This window comes from Myotis myotis, unplaced genomic scaffold (genome assembly GCF_014108235.1).
Source record: "Myotis myotis isolate mMyoMyo1 unplaced genomic scaffold, mMyoMyo1.p scaffold_m19_p_5, whole genome shotgun sequence".
NCBI classification, from domain to species: Eukaryota; Metazoa; Chordata; class Mammalia; order Chiroptera; family Vespertilionidae; genus Myotis; species Myotis myotis.
Window position 1 is genome coordinate 93,059,331 of NW_023416357.1, and position 20,282 is coordinate 93,079,612.

Genomic DNA, 20,282 nt, shown 5'->3' on the forward strand with positions numbered 1-20,282 from the left:
GTAGCAACAGATGACTAATACTGGGGCGATGCCACCTTGGGCAAGCCACTAACCTCTCTGAACTCAAGATCCACATCTGTATAATGGGGATTGCAATGCCTGCCTCTCGGGATTCAGTAAGTAAATGCTTGGCAGTGTGGCTGGCACCTTTCATGCTGACTTTTATTTTATTCATAACATTCTGTACTCACAACGCACAGCAGTCTCAGAAGTTAATGAATGCGATGTACAGGAGACTTAAATATATAAGCCAATGTTTCTGAGAAATCACATTTCAGGACACTCTGTTACAGTCGACACGAGAGAAAGCCAAGTTCAGGTTTCTGCCTCCTAATTTCTACGCAGTGAGGGTTGGGGGCGTCAGTTGTACATCTATGCGCCGGAGAAGACTCCAGAGAGAGGCGACTGGATACAAAAGTCCCACAGAAGAATCTGTCAGAAAGAGGGGTGCACGTGTACTTGATAAGAGTGAACTGGTCTGTCCACGGCTGAGCAGTTAGTTTGGCAAGTGTGGGGGGACTGGGGCGTCTCATACACTGTTGGTGGGAACAGAGGGCACTCTGACAAACACCAGCAGCACTTACATGTGTACGCTCTTTAGCCGAATGACCCGTTTCTGGGAAGTTACCCTGAAGAAATGACCTGAAGAGCACACCAAAGTGTTTAAGCTGTTCATCGCACTATTGCTTATAAATGGTAGGCTGAATCACATGACCATACGAAATTGCCAATATTTGACTCTTTTCTTTTTTTTTTCTTAGGGGAGAGCGCAAACACAGTCCCCCCCTACCACACATTATGCAGTCGAGTCTCCCACATTTGGGGAAATCGCAGGGGTCAGCACATCCGGAGGGCGATGGGTAAGCCTCGCCCTGGGAAACCACCTGCGTGATCATGGTACCTCCCCTGCCAGGTGAGTGTGACTCTTTGATCTGGGAAGAAGAGAATTGGAAACAACTCCAGAACCCAAAGGGAATGTGGGACAGTGGAATTTCACACACACACACACACACACACACACACACACACACACACACACATTCCGGTAGGCATTTAAAAGCTGGGATGTATATGGCAAACTGTTTACTGTAGTAATAATGTATTGGAAGGATGAAAGTACAAAAAAAACCCAAAAAACAAAAACACTATCATTTTTTTCTTAACCTCTTTAACATTTCACAAAGACCATGGTTTTTTTAAGGTAATTGGACTTCCTGGAAAATTAAAGAAGCCCCTTACATTTCACACAGGCCCCTATTTACGTTTGCTGTTATAACAAATTACCACAAGCTTAATGGCTTAAGACAACACAAGTTAATTCTAGTTCTGGAGGTCAGAAATCCAAACAGTGTTCCCCAGGCTACAGTGAAGGTGTCCACAGAGCTGCGTGCCTCCTGGCGGCTCTAGGGGAGACTCTGTATTCTTGCCTTTTACGACTTCTAGCAGTCACCGGGTTCCTTGTTTCACATCTCCTTCCACATCTTCAAAGCCACATCTTCGTAGCATCTCCTAGGCTCTCTCTGGGTCTCTGGCCTCCGCTTCTGTTGTCACATTGCCTCCCTCCCGGGTCCCACGGTCACCTCCTCTTTCTCCACTTCCATCTCAGGAGCACCTGATGGGTGGTTATATGGGGCCCACCCAGAGCATCTAGGACAGTGGTTCTCAACCTGTGGGTCGCGACCCCTTTGGGGGTCGAACGACCCTTTCACAGGGGTCGCCTAAGACCATCGGAAAACACATATATAATTACATATTGTTTTTTGTGATTAATCCATTATGCTTTAATTATGTCCAATTTGTAATAATGAAAATACATCCTGCATATCAGATATTTACATGACAATTCATAACAGTAGCAAAATTACAGTTATGAAGTAGCAACAAAAATAATTTTATGGTTGGGGGTCACCACAACATGAGGAACTGTATTAAAGGGTCGTGGCATTAGGAAAGTTGAGAACCACTGATCTAGGATAATGTCCCCATTTTAAAATCCTTCATTCGTTCACTTCTTCCAAGCCTGTGTCCTATGGACGGTAACACATTCACTGGTTCTGGGATTAGGACAGAGACATGTTTGGAGGACCATAATTCAGGTTTACATCTCTGTAGGTGATACATACTCCAGCGTCAAATTACGTCAAACTACATAGAATGTTACTCCCTCCTCTGTTTCCTGTCAGTCACACTGATGACATCCAGGGGAAAGCTTTGGCACCTTTCTAACACCTGCTAATCTTCCTTCTTCACCTGACAGCAGCCCTCAGGTTCAGAGCTTTTAGCAAACAACATATCTACCTGGAATCCAATTGTGCTTTCCCTGTATTAGTTTTTACAGTTACCTTCCATTAGGAGGTGATATGAGTTTTCCATTTTCAGTGGTGACTATGAAGTCACATTTACATTTAAGATTAAAAAGTCACTTGATTTTTTAAAAATATATTAAATAATTAGGTAGTTCATAAAGGATGCGAATATGACAAGAATTGTTAAAGGCTGTTTCCCAATAACTGAAGTGTAAAGAAGTCTCCTGTCAGAGACGCAGAGCCACGCCTTGCCTCCCCTGGGCAGCCTTGTCAAGTCCCATGGTGAGTCTGTTTCCTGCTCTAGAAAACGTGCTCCATCGACACCCCTGGTGTTTCTCAAGGGGTTAACTACCACCTTTACTCATGTGATCCCCAAATGTGTACCCCTGACTCTGACTTCTCACTGACTTGTATTCCCAATTGAATATGAAGGTAAAATTTACATTTACCGAACTAAGAGGGGATTTAGAGAGCCTGTTCGCTAAGAATCTCTTATTCAGCTGCCCAGGGGAGGCCGGGAAGGTAATTTACATGTGAAGCAGGCTGGGTATAGATGACAAACAGCAACTGGTATGCAGCCTCAGTGTCAGGAAGACTGTATGTAGGACATGGTAGAGGCTGTGGGGACCACATGTCCATGTCCAGTTTAAAGGGGGCAGCGGGTGGACACATTAGCCAACTGCTGGGAGCAGAAATCTGGGCTTTTCTGTAAAATCTTTCAATTTTGACATGTTGGTAGCTAATTAAAATGTAAAACCCTTGTAGAATAAACAAACGACATCTGCCACCAGTTTCCCTAGTTTGGTTTAAGGCAACACCCTCAATTTTAAAAGACCAATGACTGGGGCCCAGAAGGAGTATATGAAAGATTCACTGTTAACATTTGGCTCGGTTCTAACCAGAATCCAGGTTTCCTCACTCCAAATTTCCTCATATTATAATTGTTTAAAACTAACGCATTATCTTTTCTTTTTCTTTCCCAAACTGGCTCTCCCTTTCAGCTAACCCAGTGGTCGGCAAACTCATTAGTCAACAGAGGCAAATATCAACAGTACAACGACTGAAATTTCTTTTGAGAGCCAAATTTTTTAAACTTAAACTATATAGGTAGGTACAATTGTTATTAACTTAATTAGGGTACTCCTAAGGCTTAGGAAGAGCCACACTCAAGGGGCCAAAGAGCCGCATGTGGCTCGCGAGCCGCAGTTTGCCGACCATGGAGCTAGCCTGTTTCTGAGAGAGGACCCAATTTTTCTTCTGTTTTCTCAGGCCAGTAGCCCAAGCCTTCGATTCCTGTCTTGGTCCTCTCTTTCATAGCACTTCTGTCCTGCATTTTTTCTTTCCATTCTGACTGCCAAAACCTTAAACTTAGCCAGTTCAGGTGTCTGTTGCTCACTTCGTGTCCAATCCCTTCCAACCAGAACGATGGTCTGTCTGTCTTAAATCAATTTCTCTGCTTGGCATTCAAGATTCTTCCATTTGGTCCCCACCTAACCAGTCTTATTTCCTGTTCTGCCCACAGATGTATTTCTTCCCTTCCCTTCCCTTCCCTTGTCCGCCCATTCAGTTTGTTGCCCACAATCACCTCTAGGGGGAGCTCAAAACCCTCCTCCCTTACCTCTAGTTGACTTTGTTGACCAAAGACAATTGAACCACATTAAGGGGTGAAGCTTTCACACAAAATTAGAAGTAAATTCTGATTCTTCCTCCTCCTCTTGAAAGCATTCTAGCCAGATTCATCTGTTATTAATACTAACAAGAATGGCAATCATAACAGATAACTTTTTTGAGAGCTGATCATGTACGTGCAAGTCAAGGTGTTTTTCCTACAGTTTCTCATTTACTTCTCTCCAAAACTCTATGGAATACTCTGTTTTGAAGATGAGAACACAGAGTATCTCAGAGAGACTTGGGGACTGGCCTGAGGTCATATGCTAATAAGTGATGGAGCTGAGATGCTACTTAGGTCCGTCTCCTCCAGAGCCAAGTTCTCAATCTGCACACGATGCTTTCCTAGAGCCCCAGTGTAATTTCTGGTGGTGGGGGTCATGTCTAATTGCTTTGTATCTTTATTTTGGTTTGGTTGTGTGTGTGTGTGTGTGTGTGTGTGTGTGTGTGTGTGTGTGTTTTAAGAATAGTTTATTGATTTGACCAAAACCGGTTTGGCTCAGTGGATCAGTGGATAGAGCGTCGGCCTGCGGACTAAAAGGTCCCAGGTTTGATTCCGGTCAAGGGCATGTACCTGGGTTGAGGGCGCATCCCCAGTAGGAGATGTGCAGGAGGCAGCTGATCGATGTTTCTCTCTCATTGATGTTTCTAACTCTCTGTCTCTCTCCCTTCCTCTCTGTAAAAAATCAATAAAATGTATTTTTTAAAAAAGAATAGTTTATTGATTTGGAGAGAGAGAGAGAGAAAGGGAGAAGAGAGAAACATCAATGTGAGAACAAAACATCGATCGACTGCCTCCTGCATGCCTCCTCCCGGGGATGGAACCTGCAGCCGGGTATGTGCCCTGCCGGGGAATCAAACCAGCAACATTTCAGTGCCCGGCATGACACCCAACCCACTGAGCCACACAAACCAGAGCGCTTTGTATCGTTCATACTGCCTCAGTCTTCTCATCTCTCAAATGGCAACAATACAAATCTGTATGCATTTCCTCGGGCTGCCCTTGCAAATTACCCCACACTGAGTGGCTTAAAACAACAGAAATAGACTCTCAGCTCTGGAGGCCAGAAGTCCAGAATCAAGGTGTCAGCAGGCCCGGGCTTTCTCCACAGGCTCTAGGAAGAGTCCTGCCTTGCTGCTTCCCTGGCTCCTGTGGACTCTGGCAATCCTTGGTGTTCCTTGGCTTGTAGCTGGATCTCTCCATTCTTGGTCGTTACACAGCCTTCTTCTCTGAGTGTCTCTGTGTATCATCCCTGCTTCTTATACGGACACCAGTCACTGGATTTAGGGCCCACCCGAATCCAACATGACCACGGATTAACTTAATCACATCTGCAAAGAACCTATTTCCAAAATAAGTTCACATTTACAGGTTCCCGGGGATGTGAATTTTGAGGGGACACCATTCAATCCAGTGGACAACCTTTTAAGATTGTGGTAAAACTTAAATGGGACCCCGTATTAAAAGGCACAAATCCTAGTGCCCAGCGACTCAGTAAATGTTACTGTGCTTCTCTCATCACCCCTGCAGCTATGGACTGCAATGCTCACTTGCTGTTCACCTGACTCAGGCAGGGGCCTCATCTTAGACTCTAGACAAGCAGTTCTCCACCCCAGCTGCATATCAGAATCACCTGGAGCATCTTTAAGACCAAAGCTTAGGTCTCATTCAAGACACATCCAATCAGAAACTCCAGAGTGAAGGACACATATGTAATACCCTTTGTAATACTTTAAGCAATAAAAAAAAGAAACTCCAGAGTAAAGTCTGGGAATGCCTCGGCTTAGAAAGCTCGCGGGTGATTGATCTAGCCCGCAGCCAGGGTTGAGAACCACTCATTGAGATTAATGTGGTCAGAGTCCCAAGAGATGAAACCCAGACTCACGTGTTGAGTGCCTTTGGATGCAGCCCTATTTCTCCGGAACATTGGCTCAGTAAAAAACCAGGCTAGTGCTTTGGGAAGATCAAAACCAGTAAAACTTGTCAGATTCTGACTTATGTGTAGTCGTTCCTTCTTGTGGGAAACAAAGCATCATTCCAACAGTGCCCAATGTGACGAAGATGAAAAAATAAAACGAAAGCAGAGGGAGGGCTGAGTGTATCCATCTTGTTTACCAGTGAAACCAAAGGCTTTCATTTTGGTCCTGAGCTCCAATGGCAGAAATGTCATCCAGACAGGGCCAGGAATCAGCTGCAGTCACTTTGCATGAACACATGACAAATCAGAGAAAAACACAATTCAAGAGGCAGGCGTGGAGTATGCAGGATTTTTTTATTGTCATCATTCATTGGGAGCTGATTTAATACTGGGGCATATGGAGAGACTGAACAAAAATTGAAATCTGCCCTAAAAACTCTCAACAATAGCCCACCTGGTGTGGCTCAGCGGTTGAGCATCCACCCATGAACCAGGAGGTCACAGTTCCATTCCCTGTCAGGACTCATGCCCAGGTGGCAGGATAGATCCCTGATACGGGGAGTGCAGGGAACAGCAGATCAATGATTCTCTCCATCACTGATGTTTCTATCACTTTCCCCCTTTCCCTTCCTCTCTCTGAAATCAATAAAAAGATTTTTTAAAGACTCTTAACATTAGTAAGTTTAATTGAGGAGCAAATTCAATTGAATTCAACATGTATTGATTGAGGGCTTCCTATGTATCAGATCCTATTATAGACACTCAGCATAATCCAGTGGAGATATACATATAGATATCTATATCTATATCTATATCTATATCTATATCTATATCTATATCTATATCTATATCTATTTACCTACCTACCTACCTACCTATCTATCTATCTTTATCTTGGGGAACTTACATCTCTGCAGGGAGCTTAAATTGTACACTAAATATAAAATTGGGTTGAGATGATTGGAGCTTTAAGGAAAACCCTTATTCTTGTTGAGAGAGGGAAAAAATGATTTTTCACAAACCAAACTGAGTAACTGAAATATTTAAATGCTTCAGAAGGTTGAGTTCACTACTCAGATGAAGAAAATGAAATTAGAAAGTCAAAGGAAGCCCCTATAATCATACCAGGGGCTTATTTACAAGGGGTATTAAGCAATGTAGGAAAGCGAGACAAGAAAATAAATGGATGAACAAAAGCCTAAGGAGGAAATTAAATTCAAATTTCTGGATGAAAAGAATGGGGATTATTAGTATAGTCTGCTTCAAAGGCTAAGAACTTTATTACAGCAGCGAGGGATCCTTTTGCTTGTTCGTGGTTCTCATGCCAATCACGTGCATGGGACAGAAGAACGGAAGTAGCGGGCAGGGTTCGTTAGCTGCAAGTTGCTCATGTGGTTGTAAACAGTGCTGACCACCCGGACACTTCTGCAACGACGGGGCTGTTCCACGTCTGCACTGTCCAATCTATTGGCCAGGCAAAAAGATGGATGCCCGGTCACATTTGAATTTCAGATTAAAAGGAAATAGTGGTGTGTTTTTTTTTAATTTTTTTATTTGAGAGGAAGAGAGAGAGATTTTTGTTGTTCTACTTACTTATGCATGCATTGGTTGCCCTGACCAGGGATCAAACCCCTCAACTTTGTTATATCAGGACGAGTCTCTCTCTTTGTTTTAAAATATTTTTATTGATTTCAGAGAGGAAGGGAGAGGGAGAGAGAGCTAGAAACATCAATGATGAGAGGGAATCATTGATCGGCTGCCTCCTGCATGGCCCACACTGGGGATTGAGCCTGCAACCCGGGCACGTGCTCTGACCAGGAATCAAACCATGACCTCCTGATTCATAGGTCGATGCTCAACCACTGAGCCACTGCGGCCAGGCTCAGGACGACTCTCTAACCAACTGAGGTACCCAACCAGAGCTAGATAATGTTTATAGCATGCTGGGCCATACTCATCTGAAATTCAAATTTAACTGTTCTGTATTTTTTTCTCTCTAACTACGGTCACCCTAGCCACATGTGGCTACTGAGCACTTGAAATGAGCACAGTGTGACTGAAAAATTGTCATTTTAATTTTATTTAATGTTGATTAATGTAGTCGCCATAAGTGGCAAGTGGCTATCATATGGGTTAGTCGGCTGGATCTGAAGAAACAGGGTACGTGACAGGACGTCCACCAGCGTGAGATTCCATTGGGGGTAGTTTTTATTTACTTTATTTTACTGATTTATTTTTAAAAATATGTTTTTGTTGATTTCAGAGAGAGGAAGGGAGAGGGGGAGAAATTCAGAAACATCAGTGATGAGAGAGCATCATTAATCGGCTGCCTCCTGTATGCCCCATACTGGAATCAAGCCCACAACCCGGACATGTGCCCTGACAGGAAATTAAACCGTGACTTCCTGGTTCATATGTTGACACTCAACCACTGAGCCACACCAGTCAGGCCAGGGACGGTTTTTAAACTCAAGTTTTCCATTCCAGGCACTGAATGTCAGGAAGGCCTGCCTCGGCTCACAAGAAGCTCAAGTGCGCTGCCATGCTGGGCGGTCTTCAGTGGCTTATCTGAAATAATAACAACTACAGTAATAATAAGCAATTTACTGAGCAATTATTATGTTTTATGATGCACACTTTAAGTATGCTATGAGACTGAATCCTGCCAACTTTGTAGGTAAACATTATCCCCACGTTACGGGCGATGAAAACAAAGCTCAGAGAGGTTAAACTAGTAAAGACCAAACAATTTACCCTAAATGAGGCCTCGGGCTCTTAGGCGAAGCCTATTGCCTCAAATCCATAAGACAACCTGGCTCGTACTCCTAACAACCTTTGCCATCTAGCTTCACAAATCTGGGCAGATGACAAATGAGGGAAGGAGGTAGAGAGTGAGTACTTGCTAGAGGCAGATGCCAGAAACAGTGAGAAGAAACAGCTCACAGCCTGCCAGTGAGGAGGAGACAGAAGATCTATAAAAAGTAGACAGAACTGTAAACGCTCAGCTGCTAGGGCCTTTGAATGTTGAGACAAATTGTTCGGCTTGCTTCCTGGAGTGAGGCTATAATACAGCCCAGTATAGCAACTGCTGTTCTTAATAATATACCTGGGTCTCTAAATAACAACACGCTTGGATTAGCTGTTACAAGGGGTGGGATGAAAGAAAAAGGGCAGTTTTTTCGCCCAGGCTAGATTGGCTCCGTGGATAGAGTGTCGACCTGCAGACTGAAGGGTCCTGGGTTTGATTCTGGTCAAGGGCACATACCTTGGTTACAGGCTTGATCCTTGGCCCTGGTTGGGGCACATGCAGGAGGCAACTAATTGATGTGTCTCTCTCACATAGATGTTTCACTCTCCCTGTCTCTCCCCTCCCTTCCACTCTCTCTAAAAATCAATGGAAAAATAGCCTCCTCTGAGGATTAATAAATAACAAAACAGGACAAAAAAGGTCAGTTTTTAAAGGGTGGGGGAGGGAGCATGATAGTCACCAGCTGGTATGCTCTCCCTGCCCTCAAATGCTCACTTGTACATCGGCAATGTAGTGGATTATTTGTTGGCCCTTTAATTTTTTTTTTAACAAAAAACAATCTTTATAATAGACACCTAAATACAATATGGTTTTTTTTAAAATGAAATCACGTGTATATAGTTGTATTCATAAAGATAAATATACTCATCAAAAACTATACAATAACAGCAAATACAAATGCAAACAAAGATATTCTTCTGAATTCTGTTCATCGAGCCTCAAAAACCACTAATCTTTTAGTCCTTTTCTTGTACATTATTCTGTATCCACATTCTCTGCACCTGATTGGATCCCTGGATTTTATTTCATTTTCTGCCTGACATTCTCCACAGATATATATCCTTGGCTGCTGCTTTGGGGGTTGGACGTCCTTCTGGGTGCCCATTGTTAATCCTTAGCACCAACACCTTTTTTTTTTTTAAATGAGCCATTTCCCCTTTTCAGGACAATGGTATCCTGATCCATTTTTAAAACATCTATGCATTCGATCCTCAAGCATGCAGTATGGGTGGGATGGATAGCACTCCTCCAGGGGTGGCCCTATATATTAGCAGAGAGAAACACGCCGTTTACCCCTTGACCTTGCCTCTGAGAGCAGCCCGTATCCAAACTGGCACTGTCGTGATGCAAGGGAATGCTTGCTGGGGCTGGTGAGAAACAGTGACTTCCTTTGTCTTCCTGCTAGGTGTCTCAGGAGGACGTGTGGTCTAGAACTGTGTAGCCGCTCTCCTCCCATGAATGGGAAGCCTGGAGATGCCAAGTGATGAGAGGGAGTCCTCTGTGGAGATTGAAGATGAAGACAAAGTTACAAAAGGCAGAGAGGCTGGGTCAAACCTCAACAGAAACTGCCTTGGGGTTTTAATTTATACATGCCTATGGATCCTCCTCTCCCCCCCCCCCCCCCCCCCCCCCCCCCCCCCAGTTAAGCCAATTTGAACTGCTTTTTAGTTCATTGCAATGAAATGATACTGGCTCATATAACAGGTGAACAGAATCTTGAAAGAAGAGTAGAATTTTGACCAGAAAAGAATGAGTTTGAATGGTATTTCAACAACAACAATAACAATATTAACAATATCAACCACAGCAAAAATGTATCAAGCACTTAGTATGCTCCAGAAACTCTGCCTCCAGCTTCATTTACTCCTCATAAGAACCATGCGAGTTCACTTGGGATGAAGCTCAGAAAGATGAAGTGACTTGCCCAAGGTCACCCAGCTGGGAAGTGGATGGAGCAGCTGGGCCTGATGTTCAGGAATATGCTCCTTTCATGCTGCCTGTCTGCCTCCTCTAACCTTCCAGGCAGACAGCTGGAAGACCACGGTCAGAGAGTGGCACCACTGATCTGCACAGCGACGAGGGGAGAATAGGGCAGGCAATGTTGTTCAGAGGTTGCTGGACCCAGTGGTGCACAAGGTGGAGTTGCAACCATTCCTACTCTCACACACAAAATGTCCAAACCTGTAGAGAATTTCTATAAGAGTTTATTTTTTATTATTTTTTTTAAATATATTTTTATTGATTTCAGAGATAAAGGGAGAGGGAGAGAGAGAAACATCAATGAGGAGAGAGAATCATTGATTGGCTGCTCCTGCACACCCCCCACTGGGGACCGAGCCCGCAACTGGGCATGTGCCCTTGACTGGAATGGAACTGGGGACCCTTCAGTCCACAGGCCGACGCTCTACCCACTGAGCCAAACCAGCGAGGGCTATAAGAGTTTATTTGAGCCCAAACTGATGACATATGTTGGGGAGCAAGATCTCAAATCCTCCAGAGAATAACAGCTGGCAGTTTCTTTTATGCATGTGAATTTAAGGAGGAACTAAGGAAGATTACCTGGAGGTGGGAGAAAACAAGGCACAAGATTATGTGCTCTCTGAGGGTTACTGCCCCCTTTGAGGGATATGTCTGGTCTTCAAAGGTGTGTTAACCTAGATGCACAAGAGCAATGGACAGGGCTGGCTTCAAACCTTTTACTAGAGGAATAATAGCTCAGCAGGTGTTGCTCAACGGTTAAGCATCAACACATGCACCAAGAGGTTGCAGGTTCGATTCCTGGTCAGGGCAGGTGCCCGGGTTTCGGACTTAATCCCCAGCCAGGGGGCATGCAGGAGGCAACAGATCGATGTTGATGTTTCTCTCTCTCTAAAAATCAGTAAAAGCATTTTTGAAAAAAAAGAAATTATATGCGTGGGCATGACTGCCCATCATGACCTACCCTGTCAGGAATTTATGATCAGATCACCCTGTGAGATTACTTCCATAGAACCCCCCTTTTCATCCATACATATCATTACCAACTGTGCAAAGGGCTGAGGGACAAGAGCAGAGTGCTGTGAAAAGAAGGAGGGAGACAGTTTAGATCAGAAGAGTGTGCAAGTGTTTCGGTAAGACCTTTCCATGCCAGTGTGACTTAAGCAGAGGCACTGATGTTCAAATGAGCAGATACAGACTCTAGGCAGAAGGAAGCACACAGGCAAAGGGGCAAATAGATTTGCATGTTTAAGGAACTGAAAGAGGACATGTGGCTGCCAAGTTAATGGGTGAGAGGTAGGAATGGGCTGGATTTTGCAGGGCCTGGAGGCCACCATTAGGACTTCTGATTCTCATTTACAGTATTCATTTCCTCCTTAAACATTTCCTAAGAATCCTCCACTGGGCCAGGCCATACCCAGGGAATAGGGATATAGTGATTAACAATAATGCCAACGATAATGGCTCATACTCGTGGATTATATTTGCTATTAGAACTATTGTATTTAAGCACTTTGATGCACCAAGCCATTTAAGCCTCCCTGTACTGGGAGATGAGAAATTGAGTAACTTTAGAAACTAAGTAATTTTCAAGATCAAAGTGCCAGCAAGTGGTAACAGGCAGCCTGGCTTCAGAACTCCTAGGCGCTTAATATTCTTAATGTGGGGGAGTGTGGAGGTAAGGAACAAACCTGTAGAGAATTTTTAGATGACGTATGCCAGAGAGCAAGAGCTCAAATACTCTGGAGAATAACCGTTTTTGCAGTGTCTCTTATGCATTTGAAATTAAGGACATACCATAGAGGCACATCTTGGGGTGACTCCTCTGAACCCCTAACCACTATGATTTACTACCTCTTGCCTAAGATTGGAGGACAGTGTTCCTAGTCATTTTAGCCACCCAAACAGTGCTTCAGAAGCAGGCAGCCAGGTAAGAACAGAATTCCTCAAACTTAGCAGAACCTAAAGACTCTTCCGGGGAGTTAAAAACAGACCCTGCTCCTGAAGATTCCGCTTCACGAGGTCCACCCTGGAATTTGTATTTTAACAAGTTTGACCAACACTGGCTTGTGCAGGTCAGTTCAACGGTGTTTGCTGGGCAGACCCTCCTTTGGGTCAGATGCAGCTTTGCTGCTTTTCCAGATGCCTGTCCGCTTCTGCAAACGGCCTCGCCGTTCTGAGCATCAGTTTCCCCTTCCGACAAATGAGGGAGATGCTGCAGCACCATCGCCTACGGCTGCTGTGTGCATGAAGTGAGCTCTCCCCAAGTGCTCAGCGCAGTGTCTGACGTGGAGTGAGCGATGCTGATCATACCGGGACGGCGATGATGACAGGGAAGCCGAAGACGCCTGCTGCTTGATTGTTATGGATTCCAGCTGCTTAGAGGGCTGTCTGCCAAATGGTGCATGGGACAAGCTTATCGTCGCCTCTCTGGGCATTCCGTACTTTTATTCGTGAAACCTGACAACCCTACCTGCAGGCTCCCAGCCTGAGCCCAAACACACCCCTCTCCGCACTTGGGCCCCGGCCTGGGGGCCTCCGCTCGTCAGGCGCCCCAGTCGATCCCAGAGGGGCCGCTCAAGCATCTGCCCGCCCAGGCAGCACTAGCGGCGCCCCGAGCTGTCCAGGCCCGCGAGCCGCCCGCCGCCCCGCCCCGCCCCGCCCCGAGTAGAAGGCTCCGCCCCCAGCGGGCCTGGCCCAGCCGGCAGTTGGGGGGTGAGAAGTCGCGCCGCTCCCTCCCACGCAGTGCACTCTGGTGGGACCAGGAACTCTCTCGCCATGTCCGCAGCGGAGGCGGGGGGTGTTTTCCACAGAGCCCGGGGCAGGACCCTGGACGCGTTTCCCGAAGGTACTCGGGGAGGGGATGGCTTCGGGCTGCGGAACCTTCCGCCGGGGGAACCTTTGGTGTGGTTGCGCGCACCTCCAGCCGGACCCCATCGGGGCCGCAGTCGGGGTCGGGACCAAAATAAGGTCCGCACAGTCGGGGCGGAAAGGCTTCCTCGGGCGCTATGGAGACGCGGGTGCCCGCTGGGGGAGTCGGGTCCTGGAGACTCGCTGGCCGCGACCTAACTTCCCTGCGAGAAGAGTAAGGCGGCGAAGCAGTTCACAGTAGCGTGGGCTCTACAGTTGGGTTTGGTGTCCTCGCCTTGCCTAGGACACGTTCCTCGGCAAGTTTTGGCCTCAGTTTCTCCATCTGTAAAACGGGAATAATAACAGAAAGTTCTGTGTGGCACTCGATAAGCGTCTGGTGCACGTTAGATGTCGTTATTTTTATTGTGGCCGTTCCCCATGGTGTATTTTATACGCCGCAATCACGGTTATTTACTATAATATGACTCATCCACCCAAATGTCCCCAGTGCCCGTCAGAACAGTGGAGAGGCCAGGCAGTCGAGAGTCGTGGTAGAGAGTTAAATGCTTGGACTTTGAATGTAGGCAATCTGCCTCGCTGTAAAAATGGGTTTGTTAAGATTCTGATAGGTAACAGATTAACCAGGTTATTCTTTTAACAGATGGAAACTGTTTGAAACCCGGTGTCTGACAGACGAGGTGCTAAAGTGAATGTTGGCCCCAGAGCTGAACGTCTAGAGCAGCGGTTCTCAACCTTGGCCGCACAGTAGAATCACCTGGGAATCTTGTTAAAATCCTGATTTCTGGGACTCATCATTAGTAACAAAGAAACAGAATTTCCGATGGACGAGGCCCAGAAATCAGGATTTTAACAAGATTCCCAGGTGATTCTACTGTGCGGCCAAGGTTGAGAACCGCTGCTCTAGAGGGAAGTCTGCCCCTGGTTCCCTGGTTCTCTCTGTGGCATTTTGCTGCCTGGAGTCAGATTCCCTCTCTTGCACTCACCAGTTTTGTAACCCAAAGGGAAGTCACAGGTGCCCTGCTGCATCTGGCTTGTGCTCACCGTTCTTCCTTCATGCTCCATTCTTTCCCATGCCTAGTTTTCTGCCAAACTGGGTTTCTTTTAAGATTTTTTATTGATTTTTTAGAGAGAGAGGAAGGCAGAGGGAGAGAGAGCGAGAGAAGCATCGATGTGAGAGCAGAACATCACACACACTCCACTGGGAACTGAGCCACAACACCCGCATATGCCCTGAGGAATCGAATTGGCAGCCTTTTGCTGCACGGGGACAACCACCAACTGAGTCACGCCGGCCAGGGCCACACTGGCTTTCTTTTTCTTTCTTTTTTTTTACACTGTCTTTCTTGAATTGCATTTTTAAAAGGGCCAATTGCAGTATCTCTTTCTCCTCAGGACCTTGGCGCTTGCTCATCCCTGCTACCATGGCTAATAGCCTGGCGGGGGGCCTCTCACTGGAGCATTAGTAAGGACTTTAGGGAAGGCTTCCTTGAGGAAGGGGTGTATCATCTGATTGCTGAAGGATGATTAGGAGTTAACTGGGCCTTGAAGGGAGGGAAGACCATTGTGACCATGGGCAGAGCAAGTTTGAAAGCCTGGCATGGTGGGACGGGAAAGGGAAGGATGGGGGAAGAAAGCCGTTGAGTGTGGAGCAGTGTGATATGGGAGGGCTCTGGAGAGTGAGGTGGGGGGTAGTTGGATTTGTTTTTGCCTAATAGCATCAAAGGGATTTAAGCGGCACGTGTGAAAAGACAGGGGCACAAATCGGATATCCATTTGGAAAAGAATGGTCTGGCTGCAGCAAAGGCAACAAAAGCATTTCTACTTAGGAGGAACTTGGGTGCAATCTGGTTGGAAGCTGGAGCTCAAGTACTTGTCTAGGAGCATCACTTCCGTAGCACCACACTGTTTATTTTCAGCAGCTGGAGGTGCATGTGGTCGTGGTGGTGGGGCTTCCAATGAGATGATGGGAGTGCTGAGGTGTGGAGTCTCCGTAGCCTTTTGGAGCTGCCACAGGGTTGCCAGTAAGACCAGAGAACAAGAGAGTCGCTGGTCTGGAAAAGAATGGGGCCGACAGAGAGACTTAGAAGATAGTTGATGAGATAGACGAGGGAACATGACCTGGTGGGGCTTGCACTTGGTCTCCCTGTGGGCTGAGCAGTCCCGGTGGGCATGCCCTGTATGGATCATACAGGACAGGACTTGAGGCTCGTCCTTGAAGGCTTAGGTTTAGAATCCCTAGACTTGTTGGTTTACTTCACTGGGTGCTGAATCCCTAATTCACCCCTAAGCTGCCTCTGTCGCTGACTTTCCCTGGGTTCTATTTCCCTGTTAGCATATCTGGTAACTTTGAAAGATGCCTTTAAGATTCATTATCAGTCCAGGATCTGCTAGAACAAGCGTGTCAAACTCAAAGACTAACACGGGCCAAATAAACAAGGTATAAGTTTATGTGGGCTGCAAAAAAAAACCAACTTCAATTTTCATAGAAACAGAGGTTTATTTTGATAGAGACATGCTGAGTACAAAGGGCTGAAATAAATGAGCATCGTTAACATAAAATAATAGAACATTTTAATAAAAATTAATACTTTTTCTTGAGCATTAACTTACCAAACACTGAAAAACTGCACAAATTAATAACCGTAACACAAATAAACCTATTTTTCTTGTTCTCTGAAAGCGAAATATTTCCTGTTGTGCACACCAAACAAGTCAGTCCAAGACTAATGACGTGGCTATCGGCTGCTAAAATATTCGCTGCTAGTTTTAGTGGAGAGAAATGGTGCACCTGTGCGTAAGACATGTAAGGGAAATGAATGCAACATGATTATAGTAATCAGTCATTCGTGAATGTTGTAGTTCATTATTAATAATTATGTATAACAGGATATTGTAAAAATTAAGTCACGAAATTTTTATTAAAACGTTTCTTACATACCATTATATAGGCTGGGCCACAAAAATACTCATTGTGGGTCGCATGCGGCCCCATGGGCTGCAAGTTTGACATGCTTGTGCTAGAAGGTAGAACCTTGAGCTGGTAGAGTTGCCCCAAGGGCAGGCCTGGAAGAGAAAGGGAAGGAACTGGCTTTTCCCATCAAAGATGTTCAGTTAACTCAAGCAACAGTACCTACATCATATCCCTAACATCATATCTCTCACGCACTACTAGAAGCCCCTTCTAGAATTAGCAGTTAAACAGTTGGTTTCTCAAGTGAAGTCTGGCAAGTAAATGAAAGAGCACTGTCTTCGTCTGTTTGAGCTGCTGTAACAAAATACTATGGACTGAGTGGTTTATAAACAGCAGAAATTATAGCTCACCGTTCTGGATGCTGGAAGTCCGAGATCAAGGCACCTGCAGATTCAGTGTCTGGTGAGAACCCTCTTCTGGTTCATAGAGGGCTGTCTTCTCGCTGTGACCCAAGGGGTGAGGGAACTCTCTGGGGGTATCTTTTGTAAGGGCACTGACCCATTACCAAGCCCTCAAGACCTGATCTCTTCCCAAAGGCCCCCACTTCCAGATACCATCACATTGGGGGTTAGGTTTCAACCTAAGAATTCGAGGGAGGGGGACACAGATATTCAGCCTCTAGCAAGTACTTTAAGACTACCCCCTACTTCTTCCCCCCCTCCCCCCCATGATTTACATGAATAACAATATTCCCAGGCATTTCTTCCCGCAGTATTACAGGTGAAGCTTGGCTTTAGTCATCCGTTCCCTGTTAACATCATCTGCTAGGCTCTGCCAACAGATGTTTATAAAAAGCAAATGGTACATGTCACACCCAAGAAGGCTCACATTCCTCAGGCATGTTCAGATACTCATTTTAATCAGGCAAATTGGTAATTATATTTCCTTGACACACATCCTCATTAAGACCACTTTCTCCTAGCAAATCACTGTCTTTCTGAAAAGTTTATGACATCTGTTTTGAAGAAATTCTCAGAGAAATATCAAGATAAAATATGTTTTAAAAATTACCTATATTTAAATGTTTTCCAGTCCTACCCTGGTTTCCCACTTCACTTTACTGCCAGAATATTTCCTCCCATTTAGAGAACAGAGTTTTCTTTAAAAGGTTAGTTACTTTCCTGGACATTTGCAACCTCAGCAGCTGATTTGGAGGAACCGAATCATATTTAATCCTGAATATTTCTTGGTCCCCTCGGAAACACTCTTACACGCAAAGAATAAATAGAGTTAAAAACAAACAAACAAACTTCATCTCTTTCCTGTTTCACCTAAGAACTTTTCTCGAAATAGACCTGTTTATGCAAGTCTGAATGGGGTTGAAAATACTGTGGTTTTTGCCCGAGCTGGTTTGGCTCAGTGGATAGAGCATTGGCCTGCGGACTGAAGGGTCCCGGGTTCGATTCCAGTCAAGGGCACATGACCACGTTTCAGGCTCTGTCCCCGGTGGGGGGTGTGCAGGAGGCAGACGATCAATGATTTTCTCTTATCATTGATTTCCCTCTCCTTTCCTCTCTGAAATCAATAAAAAAATATATTTAAAGAAATTAAACTACTGTGGTTTAAAAAATTCTAACATATTAATGTCTGCCTTTTTTATTATAATCAGCCAAATGGGTGTGACAAGTGGAATCTCATTGTGATTTTGATTTGCATTTTCCTATTGGCTAATGATTTGAACATCTTTTCATGTGCAGAACTGTCTGTTCAGATCCTTTGCCCAGTTTTTAGTAAGGTTATTTGTGTTTTTATTATTGAATTATAAGAGCTCTTTATATATTCTGGATATAAGATCCTTATCAAGTATATGATTTGCAAATGTATCTCCTGCCATTCTTTGGATTGTCTTTCTGACAGAGATGGCAGGAATATATTAGCAGCTGCCAAGAATTCTTTTTTTTTTTTATTATTATTATTAGTTAAGGTATTACAAATGTGTCCTCATCCCCCCCATTAACCCCCAACCTCCCCCCCCCACACACACTCATGCTCCCATCCCCCTGTTGTCCATGTCCATTGGTTTGGCTTATATACATGTATACAAGTCCTTCGGTTGATCTCTTCCCCTTACCCCCGCCCTCCCCTACTTTCCTTCTGGGGATTGATAGCCTGATCGCTGTTTCTCAGTCTTTGGGTCTGTCCCTTTTCATCAGTCTATGTTGTTCTCTATAATCCACAAATGAGTGAGATCATGTGGTATTTGTCTTTCTCTGACTGGCTTATTTCACTTAGCATAATGCTCTCCAGTTCCATCCATGCTGTTGCAAAAGGCAAGAGTTCCCTTTTTTTTTTTACCGCAGCATAGTATTCCATTGTGTATATGTACCACAGTTTTCTAATCCACTCATCTGCTGATGGGCACTTAGGCTGTTTCCAAATCTTAGCTATGGCGAATTGTGCTGCTATGAACATAGGGGTGCATATATCCTTTCTGATTGGCGTTTCTGGTTTCTTGGGATATATTCCTAGTAGTGGGATCACTGGGTCAAATGGGAGTTCCATTTTTAGTCTTCTGAGGTAGCTCCATACTGTTCTCCACAGTGGCTGCACCAATCTGCATTCCCACCAGCAGTGCAGAAGGGTTCCTTTTTCTCCACATCCTCTCCAACACTTGTTGTTTGTTGATTTGTTGATGATAGCCATTCTGACAGGTGTGAGATGATAACGCATTGTCGTTTTGATTTGCATCTATCTGCCAAGAATTCTTAATCTTGGGGTCTCTTCTGCTCTCCCTCTCAGGGCGTCAGCCACCAGAAACTCTTAGCTAGTGAGATTTCTGTCAGTGTGTCTGTAATGTAATTTTAGCTTTCTATCTTTTGGGGACTTTAGTTTGCTCTTCCCTGGTTTATGAATATAGGGACAAAGATTACATGGGGAAGTAGGGATTACAAGCTTGGGGAAGTAAGCTATACAGGCTGGGTTGGGATTGCATTGTTTGGGCAATAGGGTTAATGCTTCCATGATAATGGGCAGTGTTTGAATGAGAATGGACCACATTCCAAGGCTGACTCCCAGGTCTTGGGGGCATAGGACTCCCAGCCAGGTTGGTATGTCCTTTCTCTGACCAGAAAGGGCAATCATGGTTAGCAGAGCATGATTAATATTTCCCATAACCATAACTAGTCCCCAGTGTTCTGTTTTTGCCTATAACACTGGGAGGAACAGATCTGTAGAAGTACCCTCTAGCAGTGAAGGGGGGCATTCCTGTTTTTATAAAGGAAAATAAAATAAAATAGTACTTTCACATTAAAGCCACTGAAGGCTGGTGAATTATCCCTATTACAAAATTTGCCAAGAAAATGCCTTGAGATAATAATAATTAGCTTTAAAATCTCAAAGTTGTTATAAGTATTACAAAAATAAAGGTTATATGATAAAGCTTTTTCAGAGTTTTCCAAAGTTTTTGGTAACTTAAAACTTTGGAGTTTGCTGGGTTAAATAGTAAAAAAATACATATATTTTAAATACCTAGGTATTTTGAAATAACAGGCTACTGAAACTGATGGGGAAAATAAGACATTTGCGGGGGGGGGGGGGCGGGTAGCAATCTGAATCTGTGCCAGTAACCTAATGTACTTTCTTTATAGCCTATAATTAAGTCACTGCCCCTTTCTCCACAATCTGGTCTAGCAAGACCTGTTTTCCTAATTACTCCCAATTTACAAAAGGGCCATAAACAAAAGAATGTAACAGCTTAGCTACAGGGGAGGTCACTGACACCACCCAGAACAGAATTCACCAGGCGACTGAAAAATACACAG

At 44.8% G+C, this 20,282-nt stretch overlaps 2 protein-coding genes and 1 non-coding gene across 3 annotated transcripts in view; 1 reads left to right on the forward strand and 2 right to left on the reverse strand.

Moving 5' to 3' along the window:
• Positions 1-758: 758 nt before the first annotated feature.
• Positions 759-921, reverse strand: LOC118657147. Its single transcript, XR_004967883.1, has one exon. It is a non-coding gene; the product is annotated as a U1 spliceosomal RNA (small nuclear RNA).
• An 8,641-nt stretch (positions 922-9,562) lies between these two features.
• Positions 9,563-10,134, reverse strand: LOC118656888 (DNA-directed RNA polymerases I, II, and III subunit RPABC4-like). The gene has a single exon (XM_036310656.1). The coding sequence runs from the start codon at positions 9,805-9,807 to the stop codon at positions 9,631-9,633; it is 177 nt and encodes a 58-aa protein (XP_036166549.1). The 5' UTR covers positions 9,808-10,134; the 3' UTR covers positions 9,563-9,630.
• A 3,219-nt stretch (positions 10,135-13,353) lies between these two features.
• CPPED1 (calcineurin like phosphoesterase domain containing 1) overlaps positions 13,354-20,282 on the forward strand; it is a 111,800-nt gene continuing 104,871 nt past the window's right edge. Inside the window, exon 1 of the mRNA XM_036309796.1 lies at positions 13,354-13,527. Coding sequence (XP_036165689.1) covers positions 13,458-13,527 — 70 coding nt within the window. The 5' untranslated portion in view covers positions 13,354-13,457. The remainder of the gene's footprint in view (positions 13,528-20,282) is intronic.

What these genes read in the sequence shown, in the direction of transcription:
- LOC118656888 (XM_036310656.1), bottom strand. Translation starts at nt 9,807, where the DNA reads ATGGGCACCCAGAAGGACGTCCAACCCCCAAAGCAGCAGCCAAGGATA.